General features: G+C 40.6%; 1 protein-coding gene across 8 annotated transcripts in view; it reads right to left on the bottom strand.

Moving 5' to 3' along the window:
* Positions 1-15,822, bottom strand: part of CACNA1E (calcium voltage-gated channel subunit alpha1 E) — a 1,021,369-nt gene that overhangs the window by 107,670 nt on the left and 897,877 nt on the right. For all 8 annotated transcript variants that reach the window (XM_089671475.1, XM_089671472.1, XM_089671471.1 and 5 more), the window contains 2 exons: positions 15,170-15,287; positions 4,746-4,813 (listed from right to left, as the gene is read on the bottom strand). In XM_089671475.1, coding sequence (XP_089527601.1) covers positions 4,746-4,813; positions 15,170-15,287 — 186 coding nt within the window. The remainder of the gene's footprint in view (positions 1-4,745; positions 4,814-15,169; positions 15,288-15,822) is intronic.

The raw sequence follows: 15,822 nt of genomic DNA on the forward strand, positions 1-15,822 counted from the left end.
AAAACTTTTTTTTTTTTTCATTTTGGATAGAATGAGGGAGGGTTATAACCCCTCAGGTTATAACCCAATTCCTTGGGGACCCCCAGGTCACCAGAACTAGTGTCCACATTGGACGATTTCCCCTCTATTACTTTTCTAGGTACAACCCAAAATTTGGGATTTTGTTTTACTTTCACTTTTAACCACTTTAAGTCCGGACACTTTCACCCTCTTTCAGTCCAGGCCAATTTTAAGCTTCAAGTGCTATCACACTTTGAATGACAATTGCGCGGTCATGCAACATTGTACCCATATGAATTGTGTAGCATTTTTTTGAGACAGATAAAACTTTGTTTTTGTGGTATTTATTCACCACTGGGATTTGTATTTTTTTTCTATATAAATGAAAAATTCCAAAAATTTTGAAAAGTGTTTTTCTTATAGAATTTTGCAAATAAATAATCTTTCTTCATAAATCTTGGCCAAAATGTATTCATCTATCTTTTTAGTAAAAAAAAAATAACCCTAATTAGTTTATAACCAAAAATTATTATTTTTTAAAAGTTTGTTATTTTAATTTTTTATATTATTATTTATGTATTTTTTTTTTAACATACTGTCACCCTAGCAGTACAGTGTCACCATACTGACAATGTACTACTTGTGGGGGGTGATAAAGATTTTTCTTTTTTTACACTGATTGCTTTTACACCCATAAAGGCTGTAAAAGCAATAATTTCTACTTCTCTCTGGCTGCATTCCTGCAACCATTGAGAAATACTGTGCGAGCTGTGATTGGTCACAGCTTGTCACATGGTACAAGGCTGTTGTGAATAGTCTTGTACCATGTGACCTCTGTGATCATTCACAGATTTCACACGTAGTAAGCAATGATGACAGGAAGTGACATCTTGTTTACTACTATTCATGTGATCACTGATTGGCCAATCAGTGATTACATGAATCGGGACCTCACACAGAGGCCCTGTACAGCAATCTGTGTTCCTCAAGACACAGCGGGCACCGATCGCTGTGCCTCGCACTCCCAGGCATGGATGTGGGGGGATGTTTAGAAACGTCCACCTGCATCGGCAGCACTCCAGTCCGGCGGTTTATCAACATGAGCCGGATGGGAAGAGGTTAATGATAATTCTAAACAGGACAACTATTGAGGATGAATCTCCTTAGCGGGGGCACAGACAGCAATAAAAACGGACAAGCATTCTAATCCCTCTCCACTCTATCCAAAACGAAAAAAAAAAAGTTTTGCTTTTAGTTATACTTGAAGTTAGAAGCTGATTGCTCACTATGCACAGCAGCACCAGAATCTGTGTGCACTAGTTTTAGTAAATCTCCCTCATTGGGGTTGATTTTGCTAAAGACAAAAAGGCTGTTGGCTTTTTCAGGGGAATTTACCATTTGCAAGTGAATTTTACCTTTGCTTACTTTATGAAATGTGTACCCATTTACGCCAAGGAAAAAAAAAACATTATTTTTGCATGTACAGTGAAGGAAATAAGTATTTGATCCCCTGCTGATTTTGAATGTTTGCTCACTCACAAAGAAATGATCAGTCTAAAAATTGAATGGTAATAGTATTGTAATACTGAGAGACAGAATAGCAAAATCAAATTCAAAAGAAATGCATGTCTAACAAATTATGCACTGATTTGCATGTTCATGAGTGAAAGAAGTATTTGATCCCCTATCATTCAGCAGGATTTCTGGCTACAAGGTGTCTTTCATACAGGTAACAAGCTGAGATTAGAAGCAGTCTCTTAAAGGGAGTGCTGCTAATCTCATTTTGTTACCTATATAAAAGACACCGATCCACAGGAGCAATCAAACAATCATATTCCAAGCTCTCCACCATGGCAAAGACCAAAGAGCTGTCCAAGGATCTCAGGGACAAGATTGTAGACCTACACAAGGCTGGACTGGGCTACCAAACTATCGCCAAGCAGCTTGGTGAGAAGGTGACAACAGATGTTGCAATCATAAGCAAATGGAAGAAACACAAAACAACTGTCAGTCTCCCTAGGTCTGGTGCACCATGCAAGAACTCACCTCGTGGAGTGTCAATGATCAAGAGAACGGTGAGGAATCATCCCAGAACTACACATGAAGATCTTGTCAATGATCTCCAGGCAGCTGGGACCACAGTCACCAAGAAAACAATTGGTAACATACTACGCCAACAAGGATTGAAATCCTGCAGTGCCCGCAAGGTCCCTCTGCTCAAGAAAGCACATGTCCAGGCCCATCTGAAGTTTGCCACTGAACATCTGAATGATGCAGAGGAGGACTGGTTGAAAGTTTTGTGGTCAGATGAGACCAGAATTGAGCTCTTTGGCATCAATTCAACTCGCCGTGTTTGGAGGAGGATGAATGCTGCCTATGACCCCAAGAACACCATTCCAACTGTCAAACATGGTGGTAGAAACATTCTGGGGGTGTGTTTCTGCTAAGGGGACAGAACAACTGCACCGCATCAAATGGACGATGGATGGGCAATGTACCTTCAAATCTTGAGTGAGAAACTTCTTCCCTCAGCCAGGGTACTGAAAATGGATCATGGATGGGTGTTCCAGCATGACAATGACCCAAAACACACGGCCAAGGCAACAAAGGAGTGGCTCAAGAAGAAGCACATTAGGTCCTGGAGTGGCCTAGTCAGTCTCCAGACCTTAATCCAATTGAAAATCTGTGGAGGGAGCTGAAAGTTTGAGTTGCCAAACATCAGCCACTAAACCTTAATGACTTGGAGAGGATCTGCCAAGAGGAGTGGGCCAAAATCCCCCCTGAGATGTGTGCAAACCTGGTGGCCAACTACAGGAAACGTCTGACCTCTGTGATTGCCAACAAGGGATTTGCCACGAAGTACTAAGTCATGTTTTGTGAAGGGCATCAAATATCATTTCCCTCATGAACATGCAAATCCATGCATAATTTGTTAGACTTGCATTTCTTTTGAATTTTTTGTTGCTATTCTGTCTCTCATTGTCACAATACACCTACCATTCGATTTTTAGACTGATCATTTCTTTGTGAGTGGGTAAACATTCAAAATCAGCAGGCCATCAAAAATCCAGACCATCCTGAACTCAGCGGCTAGACTCATCCACCTCACCACCTGCTCCACCTCTGCCACCCCCCTCTGCCTCTCCCTCCACTGGCTCCCGATTGCCCAACGCAACAAATTTAAACTTCTAACCCTGACCTACAAAGCCGTTCACAACACTGCCCCTGACTACCTCACCAACCTGATCCCCAAGTACCGCCCTACCCGTACCCTTCACTCCTCACTGGACTTCCTTCTATCCTGTTCCCTGGTCTCCTCCTCCCATGCACGACTGCAGGACTTCTCCAGGTCCTCCCCCATCCTCTGGAACTCACTGCCCCAATCCATCAGACTGTCGCCTTCCCTCTTCACATTCAGGCGCTCCCTCAAAACCCATCTCTTCAGGGAAGCCTACCCCACCCTCACCTAACAGCCATTCTCCCTCTTTCCTCCCACCCCTCATTCCCCTCAGCCACTTCCTACTGTACCTTTACCCCCTCCCTCCTAGATTGTAAGCTCGAAAGAGTAGGGCCCTCTTACCCCTCGTACGTTGTTTGTTATTGTTGCACTGTGCCATGTATTGTCTCCCCCTCTATTGTACAGCGCTGAGCAAACCCTTTGGCGCTATATAAACTCGATGTAATAATAATAATACTTATTTTCTTCGCTGTACATGATCGGATGATAGAAGTCAGCAGAGATTCACTACATTCATTAAGCGAAGGAAACTTTTTTTGCAAAGTGAAAATTCCCTTGCTAAGTGCATAGCCTATTTATATTTAGCGAATCAAATCCAATATGTTTTCAAGATTAAAGCTAGCCATACAATAGAATTTTTTCAAATAAATGCTCTTATCAACATTCACACGAAAATTTGTGCGCAACTCCTCAGCCCATTCAGTGACTTGAAGAATTGCTCAAAGGTACGTTAACATTTTGTTTGCTGTTAATATTAGATTTTAGAAAGGATGGCCTTTACCGAACGAAAACCCCGTACACTGTTAGAAATTAGCTGTTCTGAGAAAAATAGTTTCTCTTCACTGCTGTCAAAGAATGTTAAAACAAAAAAAATTTGAATTAAATTTTGCTAGTGTATAGCTAGCTTTAGACCACGCTAATGTGAAATTAATGATTGAGCCCCCCCCCCCCCCCCCCATTCACACCAATGCAATTTGTCATGCAGTTTAACAAAATCACTGACAAGTCGCACCCTATTTGTGCCTATGAAACCGCTAAAACCGGTGGGGCACATTCTTGCACAGATTTTGAAAAAGGTTCCTGCGCTACTTTTGGCAATTGCATGTGCGACTTGCATTGGCATCTGTGCATGAAGTCAAGCCGCATATGAAATCGCACTGACCATTGGCTTTGAAATTGCACTACTTCAGCTGAAGTAGCACAATTTCAAAGCCACATTCAGTGTGAACCAGGGCTAAATCAGATGTCTCTGGTAAAAAAAAAAGAAGTAGCATAAAGTAATCATTCATCAGCATAAATATAATGACATTCATTTTCAATATTTACTGCACTAGGTACAAGACAGGTAGACATTGCAATGGGAAATGAATAATTATTATTAATATTATTATCTAACCAAGATAATAGTCCTAATAAATATATAAAAATGCATTTTTTAGTTTTCCTTATATATTAAAGTATTGTATTCCTTTAAATTGATAGAATAAGGAGTTCACTGCTTTCTTACCTTAGTTAGCTCCTGTGCATTGGCCAAATTGTCCACAGCAATGGCAAGAAATACATTTAGGAGGGTGTCTATCCGGATTACGGTTAAGAAATATTTATAATAAACATAAAGATAATGAAAGCAATGATTTATGGTGAACCATACATTTCTGTCTTACCAAAGAATATACAACTTGAGTCGCCTTCATTTCTAAACTCATCCTCCATTACTCAGGTGTTCCTGGTGCTGGACCGGAAGTGTTCCTGCATATAAGCAACCCAATCCCAAAATATTATACTGTATATGTGTATTACTTTGGTAGGCATTATAGGTAATGATAAAGGTATCACCAAATCTAAGGGCCCAAAATAGCTCAGTATTTTTAAAGGGTATACAGGTGTAGGTTAATACATAACTGCATAGAAATAACATTTATCAACATTATACAAGGTTTATATTTGATTTAGAGCTGATTCAAACATGTGGTGCGGACTGAAGCTCAGGTTTCACAGTTGCTGTTCAGCAGATCATGTCAGGTTTACGTCAGGTTCAGGACAGGATTAGCTCAGGATCTTATCCTGTTCACACATATGTGCTTTAGAAATGGTTCCCATAGAAGTCAATAGCCTGTAATCCGCACCTGAACCTGAAGGCACTGCTCAGAAATCGGACAGCACTCTTTTTCAAACCGCACTAAATCCACACCGCCAGTAAAGAGGACACATGTGAACAGGCACCATAGGAAGCAATGTTATTTCACATGTCATGCGGATTGCATGCGGTTCAAACCATATCCAATCCACATATATGTGAACCGGCACTTATAGAACAGCACAACAGCCTATGGGAACAAACCATTAAATCTGGCATTGTCTGTTAAATGTAATGAGGTAATACTGGTCACAACACCACTACAGTTTGTACAGTACTGGAAACCACATTTAGAATCCGCAAAGGCTACTATGACTGTTCTTTTTGTAAAATAGAGATCATTAGCTATGTAATTTCTATCTTCAGAACACTTGTGAATGCTTCACTACACTATCTTTCACCTGTAACATATTTAAGGGTATTTCAATCCAGAACCACTTTCTCGCTCTTCTATGCAATAATGTAGACAGCTTACTTACTGCTTCTTTTGTTCACAATGTTTTATGGACATAAGTGCTGCTGTTCATGTATAATAGTTAGAAAGACTTACTTTAGGTGGACCTTCACCCTAAATTAACATTCATTTTCTACTGCCTTCTCCCTACTCCCTCTTTCATATTTGATTGTCTTTTTTTTTTTATCTTTCTCACCTAGACAAGAATGACATTCTCCTGTTCTAGATTTGTTTGATTTGATTAGTGTGTGCTTAGATACAAGTTTACTGGATTTTTGAAGGGACCAAAATATATTTTCTTTGCAATTATCAAATATATATATATATATATATATATATATATATATATATATATATATATATATATCTCATTGCTATATTTAAAATGGTATTAAACCCAAAAATGTATTATATTTTATATTTATTTCTGGTACTTGTATAGTGCTGTCAGTTTATGCAGCGCTTTACATAAATATTGTACATTCACATCAGTAACCCTCTAGGGGCATACAATCTAAGGTGCCTAGCTTACATTCATATATGCACACACTAGGGCTAATTTAGACAGGACCCAATTAACCTGCCAGCATGTCTTTGGAGCATGAGAGGAAACCAGAGTACCCGGGGGAAACCCACGCAGGCACATGGAGAACATGAAAACTCCAGGTAAGAGGTGCTGTGGGTGGGATTTGAACCAATGACCATAGTGCTGCTAGGCAGAAGTGCTAACCATTTAGCCACTGTGCTGCCTGTTATATTTGCAGCTTACCAATCATTAGATGTGATGGCTGCATCAGTTCTCTTTTCTTTAGCTTGTTTTCACCTGTGATCTAACCAGTAACATACCTCCTGTATAGTGAGACATCACTTTGGAGGAATGAGCCAGGACACAGCAGACAGCAGCATTTTTAGTTGGGGGGGGGGGGGAGTGTTAAATGTATTAGCAGATTTGAATACAACCACAAATTGAAGCCAAACTCCATCTGACAGTTTATAATCAGTTATAGCAAACAGTTTTTTTTTCCTTTTGGGATAAAGGATTTACATGAATAAATAAAAGCTGATTATATTTGATCATTTAGATCATCCCTGACTGGTAAATGGATTGTCTCATCCATGTAAATGGATATTCTGTTGGAGAGCTTGAACCCCAGAAAAATAGCAGAGTTTCTGGCTGAATTACCAGATAAAAATAGTAGAATGAAAGCCTAAAAAAAGGAAACTGATGCAGCCATCACATCTTAGAATTGGTAAACTGCAATATAATAAAGGTTTGCTTTGGGGTTTAATACTGCTTTAACACACTAAAAGGAAGTAAACAGGAAATTCATAAACTTTTAGAAAGGAGTACTTAGTATGAGAGTAACCCACAGCAACCCATAGGCATTTGGTGTAATGAGAGCAGTAAAGAGACTTGCCTGGTTAGTAAAGTTTAATACATAATATCGATTGTCGATTGTCTTTGTCACTGTTCTAACAAACAAGCTTGACAGCATTAGAGTATCTGAAAAGAAGTGCTGCAAATCCAGATTGTACCAGCAGGTGATACTGCAGGCAAAAGTTGTAGCACTCTGGGAAACTGTGGGGTCAACACACTAAAGTATAAAACATTCAGCATTTTCACTGCTCTGCATTTTATGGTAATTTCTATGATTAAAAATTTAATTTATTCCAAGTTTTATCACAGATCAGCTGAATTTACTGTATGCACATTGCTTTATCGATTTTTGTGTTTTGTATTTTTTTTTTTATGTGTGTCCTATTAACTGTGGTAATGTCTGCCCGTGCTTTACCCTGTTGATGGTGCAATATTCAAACTTATCCTGCTCTTCTCTTCCCAGGATTGGAATTCAGCCCATATATTTTTAATTTCCAATATTTTTATTGAAAATATCAATTACAGAAAATTGAAATGTTGACAACCAGTCATAATCTCCACTAGCGTAACATAAGATTATGTCCAAAAAGAGAGAATAGTTATCCAGGTAATCACAGGACGGTCAGATAAGGTAGCATACAATGAACAGCAACGACCTAGAGGAGCAGGTATCATGCAAACTGGTTATCAAAGATTCCAACTGCTAACCATAGTGGTAGTAGAACACAAAACCACCGAAACGATCAGGATAATTATTATACCTGAGAAAGGGAGAGTGGTGGTGGTGGTGGTGGGGGGTAGGAAAGGGATAAAGGATTGGGAATTTTGAAAAAACTTGCGTCCCCATTCCTGAGATTATAATCTTAGTAGGAGCCCTGAAGGGTCCCGTAGCCGTATCAAAATAAAGAGGTACAAGAATGCTGAGTAAAGAAAGGAGAAAAGAAAAATGAGGAAGGGGTAGAAAGAAATACCCCTTATGCCAGCTGTGGGGTTTATTTAATAGAACATGCGCACTCTTAGTTTAGAGATTAAGGTGAGCATCCAGTAATGTGGAAGAAAATCCCAAATATGATTGGCTTTACCATATTTACAAGGCTAAGTGAAGATTTGCCCTTTGCAAAGTGAACCTTCTCTACTAATTTGTCAAATCAACCGTTGGGTATCTTCCCCTTTATTATGATTGTAAAGGCTCAAGGTTTTTTACCTTCATGCATTCTATGCATGAAGGTAAAAAAATTTGTGTGCAGCAGCCCCCCTCCCCCATACTTACTTGAGCCCCATTTCAATACAGAGATGTGCATGAGAGCAGTGTCTTTCTGGGGTCTCTCCCTCTTCATTGACTGAGACAGCAGCAGGAGCCATTGGCTCCCACTGCTGTCAGTTACAGCCAGTGAACCAATGAGGAGAGAGAGGTGGGTGAAGTTGAGCCGCTGTCTGTGTGTGAATGGACAGACAAAGCAGTGGCTCAGGAGTCAGCCTGCTCGGGTGCCCCCATAGCAACCTGCTTGCAATGGGGGCACTTGGCAGGTAGGAGGGGTCAGAATCACCAGAGGGGGACCTGATAAGAGAAGCATCAGGGCTGCTCTGTGCAAAACCACTGTACAGAGTAGGTAAGTATGACGTTTGTTATTTTAAAAAAATGAAAAGAAAAAAATAGCCTTTATTATCACTTTAAATTGCTTGTCATGGAAGTCCAAGCTCAAATCATACTCTTGCGGTGTCTTCAACTGATGCCAGAGGTACTGCCTATGTGCCCCCAGCATTGTGAATCCTCTATCCTGATATAGAGAATTGAAAGTGCACAGCACATGTGCGGTCCTAAAGAACACATTTTTTCTGCAGCTGCACAAGTTGCTTGTGTTTTTTTTAATGGTTTAATTTTAGGGGTAATATTCCACTTTAAATTGCCAGAGAAATGAACAGTCACCCGATCAAGCTGATTTTGGTTGTATCGGATGATGATCTCATGTTCACAGCCACAACAAACACCATCCAGTTGATTGGTCTTTAAGGGATGGTTTTATCAGAGAGATATGAAAATCCTTTTCAATTACTATTGTATCTTCGACTTGCCACTTCTGCTAAATATGTACTCTTTGGAGTGCCGCAGTGGACAGAGGTGTCTTTGGCTACTAGGATCCAACCCGCACAGCCCACTGCTCTTGTATGTAGCAGAAAAATGCAAGGACATTTTAAAATGAGTATTACAGTAAAAAATGCAAATAATTAATGTAAAAAATATTATAACTATAATGTAACTCATAAAAAACAATATATTTCCAGTTCGCATTATGTAAATGAGGATTAGGCATTAAACATTCCACTTCTGCACAAGAACAATTATGTGATTTTAACTTTATTCTTACTGTTTCTGTCTTTTTTCTGCATTTTCTCACACAATTATCTGATAGCACACTTTGGAGAAGTCTGGAAAATGTGTTTTTAAATTATTTCTTTTCAGCGATAATTAGTGGGAATAAAAATAATACAAAATTAATGATTTATGCATCTTTTCTGTTAACCAAATCAACAAAAAAGAATTCTGTAGCTGATTACATTATCAAAACAAAAGGAGCATACCAACCAGAAATGCAAGCCATACAACAGACCTGAGCATTGCTTTGGGTTACTGGGCAGAGTAGTTAAAAGCAATCGGTTACAAGCTTTTGTAAGCACTTGAAACACCTATGCTCTGTACTGGAATATTGTTGCAACCATTTTTGTTCATTTCTTGCAAAAAAAAAAAAAACAGTTTCTTTCGCAATGTGTATGCAACATCCAGGGGCGGACTGAAAACTCATGGGGTCCCCGGGCAATAGGGGATCATAGGGCCCCCGTGTCCTTGCCCAAACTCAAAAAAGCCTATGAAAAAGGTACCAGGGGCATCTCATGGGGCCCCCTACTGACCCCGGGCCCTCGGGCAGTGCCCGCATTTCCAAATGGTCAGTCCGCCCCTGGCAACATCCATTGATCAGTTTAGTAGATGTGATAGACTTTGGCAGAACTTTGCACTGGATGTTGATCTACTGTCAGCCACAGAAAAGATCTGTCTCCATGAAAAAAGGGAAAATATCTTACTGTTCTTCCTGAGATTGTGTGTTATAGCATTTTCAACATGGCTATCAATTACTATGGCACTGCTGAACACTATCTGTTGTGCACTTACTTTAGTCCCAAAGGGAACTCTCCCTGTAAGCAGGTTGAGTTTAGTGCTGCCCCAGAGAGGAGGGTTACAGTTAATCCGCTTTCCCAGTCTTTTTCGATGGCTTTCTTAGGTCTTGCCCTCAGGTCCTATGCTGCATATATTGGGAAAGGGACCCGATCCTAGTGGTGCGCATAGTATGACATGTTGCCGGATTCCATTCGTCCTGCTTACTGCTGAATCCGGAGCACCTATGGATAAAAGAGCCTGCTACAGGGTATAGGGCCACTGAGGTCTACAGATTGACTCAAGATACTGGTCCCGGAGATCTGCTGTAATGGACACTGATCCTGTGCAGGTATGCAGGGGCAGCCACAAGCCTGAGTTAGGAACTAGGGCTGTTAGGAAAAGACTGTTATCATTATCATCTGTAATGTCTAAATTTCTTTAAGTAAAGCGTCTGAAACTTTGTCTTGGCCTATTCTGAAGTTACTAAAGGAGTGCAATGCAAGTAACTGGCACTACACATAGTCTACTACATGGGTCAGTAGCACATTGGGGTATGAAGACAACTACGTAACAGTTAACACTTTATGGAGTAAACCAAGTGGTTAGCAAGTGTAACAAAGGTTTCACCTGCAGCTGGTCATAAGTGTGTGCCTTTAATAGGTGGGATAGCCTCTTGCAGGAGGGAGTTGTCAGCACTCTCTCCGTTTATGGTCCATCTCCCAGAGCAACAGGAGAAGATCTGCACCACAGCGGTCCCCGGTCTTGGCGCAGGTATGAAAGAGGAAGAGTTAAGAAACTGTGCATATGGAGTCTGTGCTAGGCGCACAGCGGGACGCCATTTCGTTACTGGGTGTGGGGTAGCGGAGATGCGCTGGATAGGTGGAGAGGGCATTGGCTGTGTGTCCCTCTCCTAAATGCAACAGTGACCATGATGGTGTATATTAATATTAAGAGTGTCAACTAAAGTCATCTGTTCAAGTAAAAGGTAAGACTCAAGATGCCTAATGTAGCCCAAAAGAATCCACCCCGGGATAGGCCCAATAAGGAGGGGAACATGGAGAGAGGGTCACCCACCTGCCCTCAACAGCACTACATCCCTACCATGAAAGGGGCAGCAGCTGACTGTTTTAGCTTAGAGAACAAAATTTTCCAGACTCTGTTGTTACTCATTAATGTTCTGTTAGTTGTCTGCTATCCATCCAGTCAAGGCTGGAGGCTGGATGGATCTATCTGTCTTCCATATGAGGCCTTTAGGGTTTGTAAAGGCCTCAAGTGCAGTGCCATCAGTACACACCAGCACCCAGCTGTTTTCTTTCTGAACGGGAAAGCTTCCGAACAACATGCTTTACACTAAGTCTAAGAAAGTGTTGGGCATTGATACAAATTAAGGGGGCATTTTTCATAGTGTTTAATAAACACTAAGGCATCACGTGAGTTCCATTCTAGCCCCTGCCATGGTTCAGACACTGTACAGTTACCCATGTACGCCTACAAAAGTCTGACCATACTGGTGAACAGATCTCTCTAAATGAGAGACATGGCACTCATCTCTGAGTCTTCAATAATGCCACCTTTTTGGGTAATATTGAGCTCAGTGTTCACCAAGAAATGATCGCTTCCTTTCTCTATAGCAGGGGTCTCCAAACTTTTTAAGCAAAGGGCAAATTTGCTGTCCTTCAGACTTTAGGGGGCTGGATTGCAGCCAGTGAGAGTAGAACATGCCCCAGCATCAGTGGGAGTAGAGCATGCCTCAGGCTTGATGGTCAGTTGGAGTAAAAATTACATAGCACATAAAGATGGTAGGATGAAGGATACTGCCCCATCATTGATATTAACGGGAGGAATAATGCCTCATCATTGGTGTCAGTGGAAGGAATAGTGCCCAATCACTTGTGTCCATGGAAGAAAAAGTGCCCCAATGTGGGCATAGGTGGGAGAAATGGTGCCTCGTCGTTGGTTATAGTGGAAGGAATAGTGTCTCATATCAGGGGGAGGAACATTGCCCCATGGGCTGGAAAAAGTAGGCAAAGGGCTACATCTGCCCAACGGGCTGCAGTTTGGAGACCACTGCTCTATAGCAAAGGAAATTACACTACTTCAAGTGCAGAACTTTTCCTATGTAGGAAAATATATGCAATTGATAAGGAACACTTCTAAGACTTGTGAAAGCATTATACCACTTGCTAGGTTGCTTGATTAAACATTGTGTGATTACTGCAAACTGTGCTCTGAACACTTGCAAAAATCTTAAAATGTATAGACTCTCTATGATTGATGTCTGTAGTCCTAGTAAAGCTTAGCTTGCACTAATTAAAGATGTGTAGGTCGATTTGTGATCCATCTGTTCACTCAGTTGCTGTCAATGGGATATTTTGAATGATCAGTTTTGAGAAAATTGTCAACATACAGTACTTTACAATTATATATTTTTTTAGCATAGGCAGCCTTCCTTTTATGTTCCAAACCAAGTCATGTTGAGGGAAACCCATGTTTCTTATTGTACTTTTGTCTTTTGAATTTATATTATCCTATTTAACCCAAGTGGGAAGAACACTGTAAAGTGGGCAACAAGATCAAAAGATCCAAGGCAGAAGGAAACCAAGTCAGGAACTATGACAGCTATGACAACTATGTTACCATGTGAACAACAGAGAGATAAAAGAAACCTGCAGATATCGCAGCCTTCTAGACTTCACTCGCAAGTGAAATCTCACTTCAGGATCAAATGACCTTCAAAACCCTCAATGACTTTGTGATAGATCTGACATCTTCTGACACCTGCATTAAATTGACACTAAAGCCTTGGTATTGGAGATTACTCTGTGACAATCCAGTTTGATTGGCTAAATCAGTGGTCTCCAAACTGTGGCTTGAGGGCCGGAAGCGGCACTTTGCTGGCCATTATCCGGCCCTTGGGGTACTTTTCCTCCCAATGATATGAGGCACTATTCATACCACTGCCAGCAACAGTAGGGCCTACTTCCTGCCACTGACACCAATGATGGGGCACTATTCCTCCCACTGACACCAATGATGGGGCACTATTCCTCCCATTGACACCAATGATGGGGCACAATTCCTCCCACTACCACCAATGATGGGGCATTATTCCTCCCACTGGCACCAATGATGGGGCACTTCTCCTCATCCTACTGACCACCAACCCTGAGGCCATGTTTATTCTCACCGATGCTGCGTCCAAGACACTTAATACCCTTACTGGATACAATCCGGCCCCCCTAAAGTCTGAAGGACAGTAAACTGGCCATTTGCTTGAAAAATTTGGAGACCCCTGGGCTAGATCATTATAGAAAGCATTTGTCTAAATACGCTGCTTTGTCACCATCTCATGAAGGAGGTAAGCAAAAGAAAAGCCCCATGTATAGGAAAGTGCCATCCTAGCTACACAAAGAATATAAGATGCCTACTCATTAAATAGGCACATACTGTATATAGTATATTAAAACAGATCAACAAACCGTACAGTTTTGCCTGTACATATCTATATTCAGTGAAATATCAAGAATCTATCACTGATATATTTTATATTACTACTTAATGCTAATGCTTAATGCTTTGCTAATGTGAGTTATTTAAACAGTGCATAGATGAGTCTCTGAATGAAAGCCTGAGCACTATTACTCACAATGAAAAAAGTATAAATAAAGTTTTAACATTCTGTATTTTTGGCAGTGTTTTTTTTTCTTGTATACTACACAACTATACAAACAACACTTTAATAGAAGAACCAAGCCTTCAGCTATTCCCCAACCACACTCATATACCTGCATCCACAGTATTATACATCCAACACCCTTTGCCCCACATGCAAAGTCCTGGCTGATTGTGTAATGTTTTTATTCAAGTCTATAGAGCGCCATGACTAGGACTCTTATGCTCCTTATTTATGGGATAATCTTACACAGTAGTAGCTACCAGGATTGAGGAATGAAGCCCTGTGCAAAGTCCTATACAGGACTGAGGTCTCTCTCCTTGTCCAATGTTACAGTGCTATGTGCCTGAACAGTCAACATCAAGCACTTGTGCTGTTCTTCACAAACCCATTTCTATGTGATCCAGCGGCAGCCCTTTTCTGGGCTGAATGATGTCCGATAGCTTTAAGCCACTTACTTTGAGCCCATGGTGTCAGGGACACTTCCTTTAGGAATGTGTCATCAAGCCTTCCTGGGCTCATTGAATAATGCTGCAGAGGACATCATTCACGTAGCTACTTGAGCGATGTTCTGTATAGCATTCAGAACTGAGTCTGACCATTGTCAAAGGAAGATGAAGAGGACCTGTAATGTCACATGATAAAACCAAAGACCGTTAGAAAAAAAAGGATCTATACACAATGTTTCAAAAACACATGTGGCAGGGAAAGAATGATCCAGATTGGGCTTCAATCAGTCTTCTTCAATTCCTAAATTTTATTCTACATTACAGCTAATGCAGCCAATTTCCCCACACCCACCACCTTATCTTTCTGCAAGCAAAAGCTATTTTGGGCAAGGTTCTCATTTCTAGTGTTGCATTAATGTGTGCATAATATCATGATACTGCTTAACCGCTGCATGACTTCCCTTTGCATGGGTTTATGAAAGCTAGTAATGCTACAGAACTCAATAATCACTGTACTGTAATGAAGACATCAATGAAAGTGAGATATATACTAAAGACAATGCTAGTGCACTATTTGGATCATTCCAACTCCAAATGCTCCTTAGTAATAGTAAAAGGTTGCTGTTGAGCAGATACTTAAAAAATGTAAGTGTAAATATAATATCACATAATATCAATTGTCAGGATACAGTTGCCAAACAGGGTAAGAATGATGAAATAAATGGAAGACCACATTCCAGAACGAACTCCACCCTGTGAGCGGATTCCATTGTACATCACTTCGTTCCAATCCTCTCCTGTTAGGATCTAAAAGACATTTAATAAAACAACTAGGATATTGTACATAACAGGCTAGAACCACATCTCATCAAAATAAGTGCAACAATTCAAATGTCTTGTTTTTCATATCAGCTTCCAGCTGTCCAAATCTGAAAATTCAACATGTATTATGATTGGTTGCATTAGCTCCTTAGTACAGTCCTATGGATGTCGTGAAATGTCTGAAGTAACTGGCCTTGTTGACCATAGCAATATGATTGCTGGTTTCATTATTCAGCAGTGCACTAGACCCAGGAGGGCTGACCATGATACCTACTCTTCTATCAACACTTCTAATTTCAGAATAAGTACTCAATTCAAGCCTTTGCAAGCATGAGACCCTATTTACAAAAGCAGGAAATGTGTTTGAGTATTGGTTATTTAAAGGATAAGTTCACCTTTGGGAACATGTTACATGTTCCAACCATTTTTAGGGTGGAACATGTAACATGTTCCCATAGCCGCAGCCAATGATGTCATCAGTTGATAAGGACATCAGGCACCAGCACAACAGCCTTGTTTG

This window comes from Staurois parvus, unplaced genomic scaffold (genome assembly GCF_062004578.1).
Source record: "Staurois parvus isolate SC_StPar_1 unplaced genomic scaffold, SC_StPar_1.0 ptg000106l, whole genome shotgun sequence".
NCBI lineage: Eukaryota > Metazoa > Chordata > Amphibia > Anura > Ranidae > Staurois > Staurois parvus.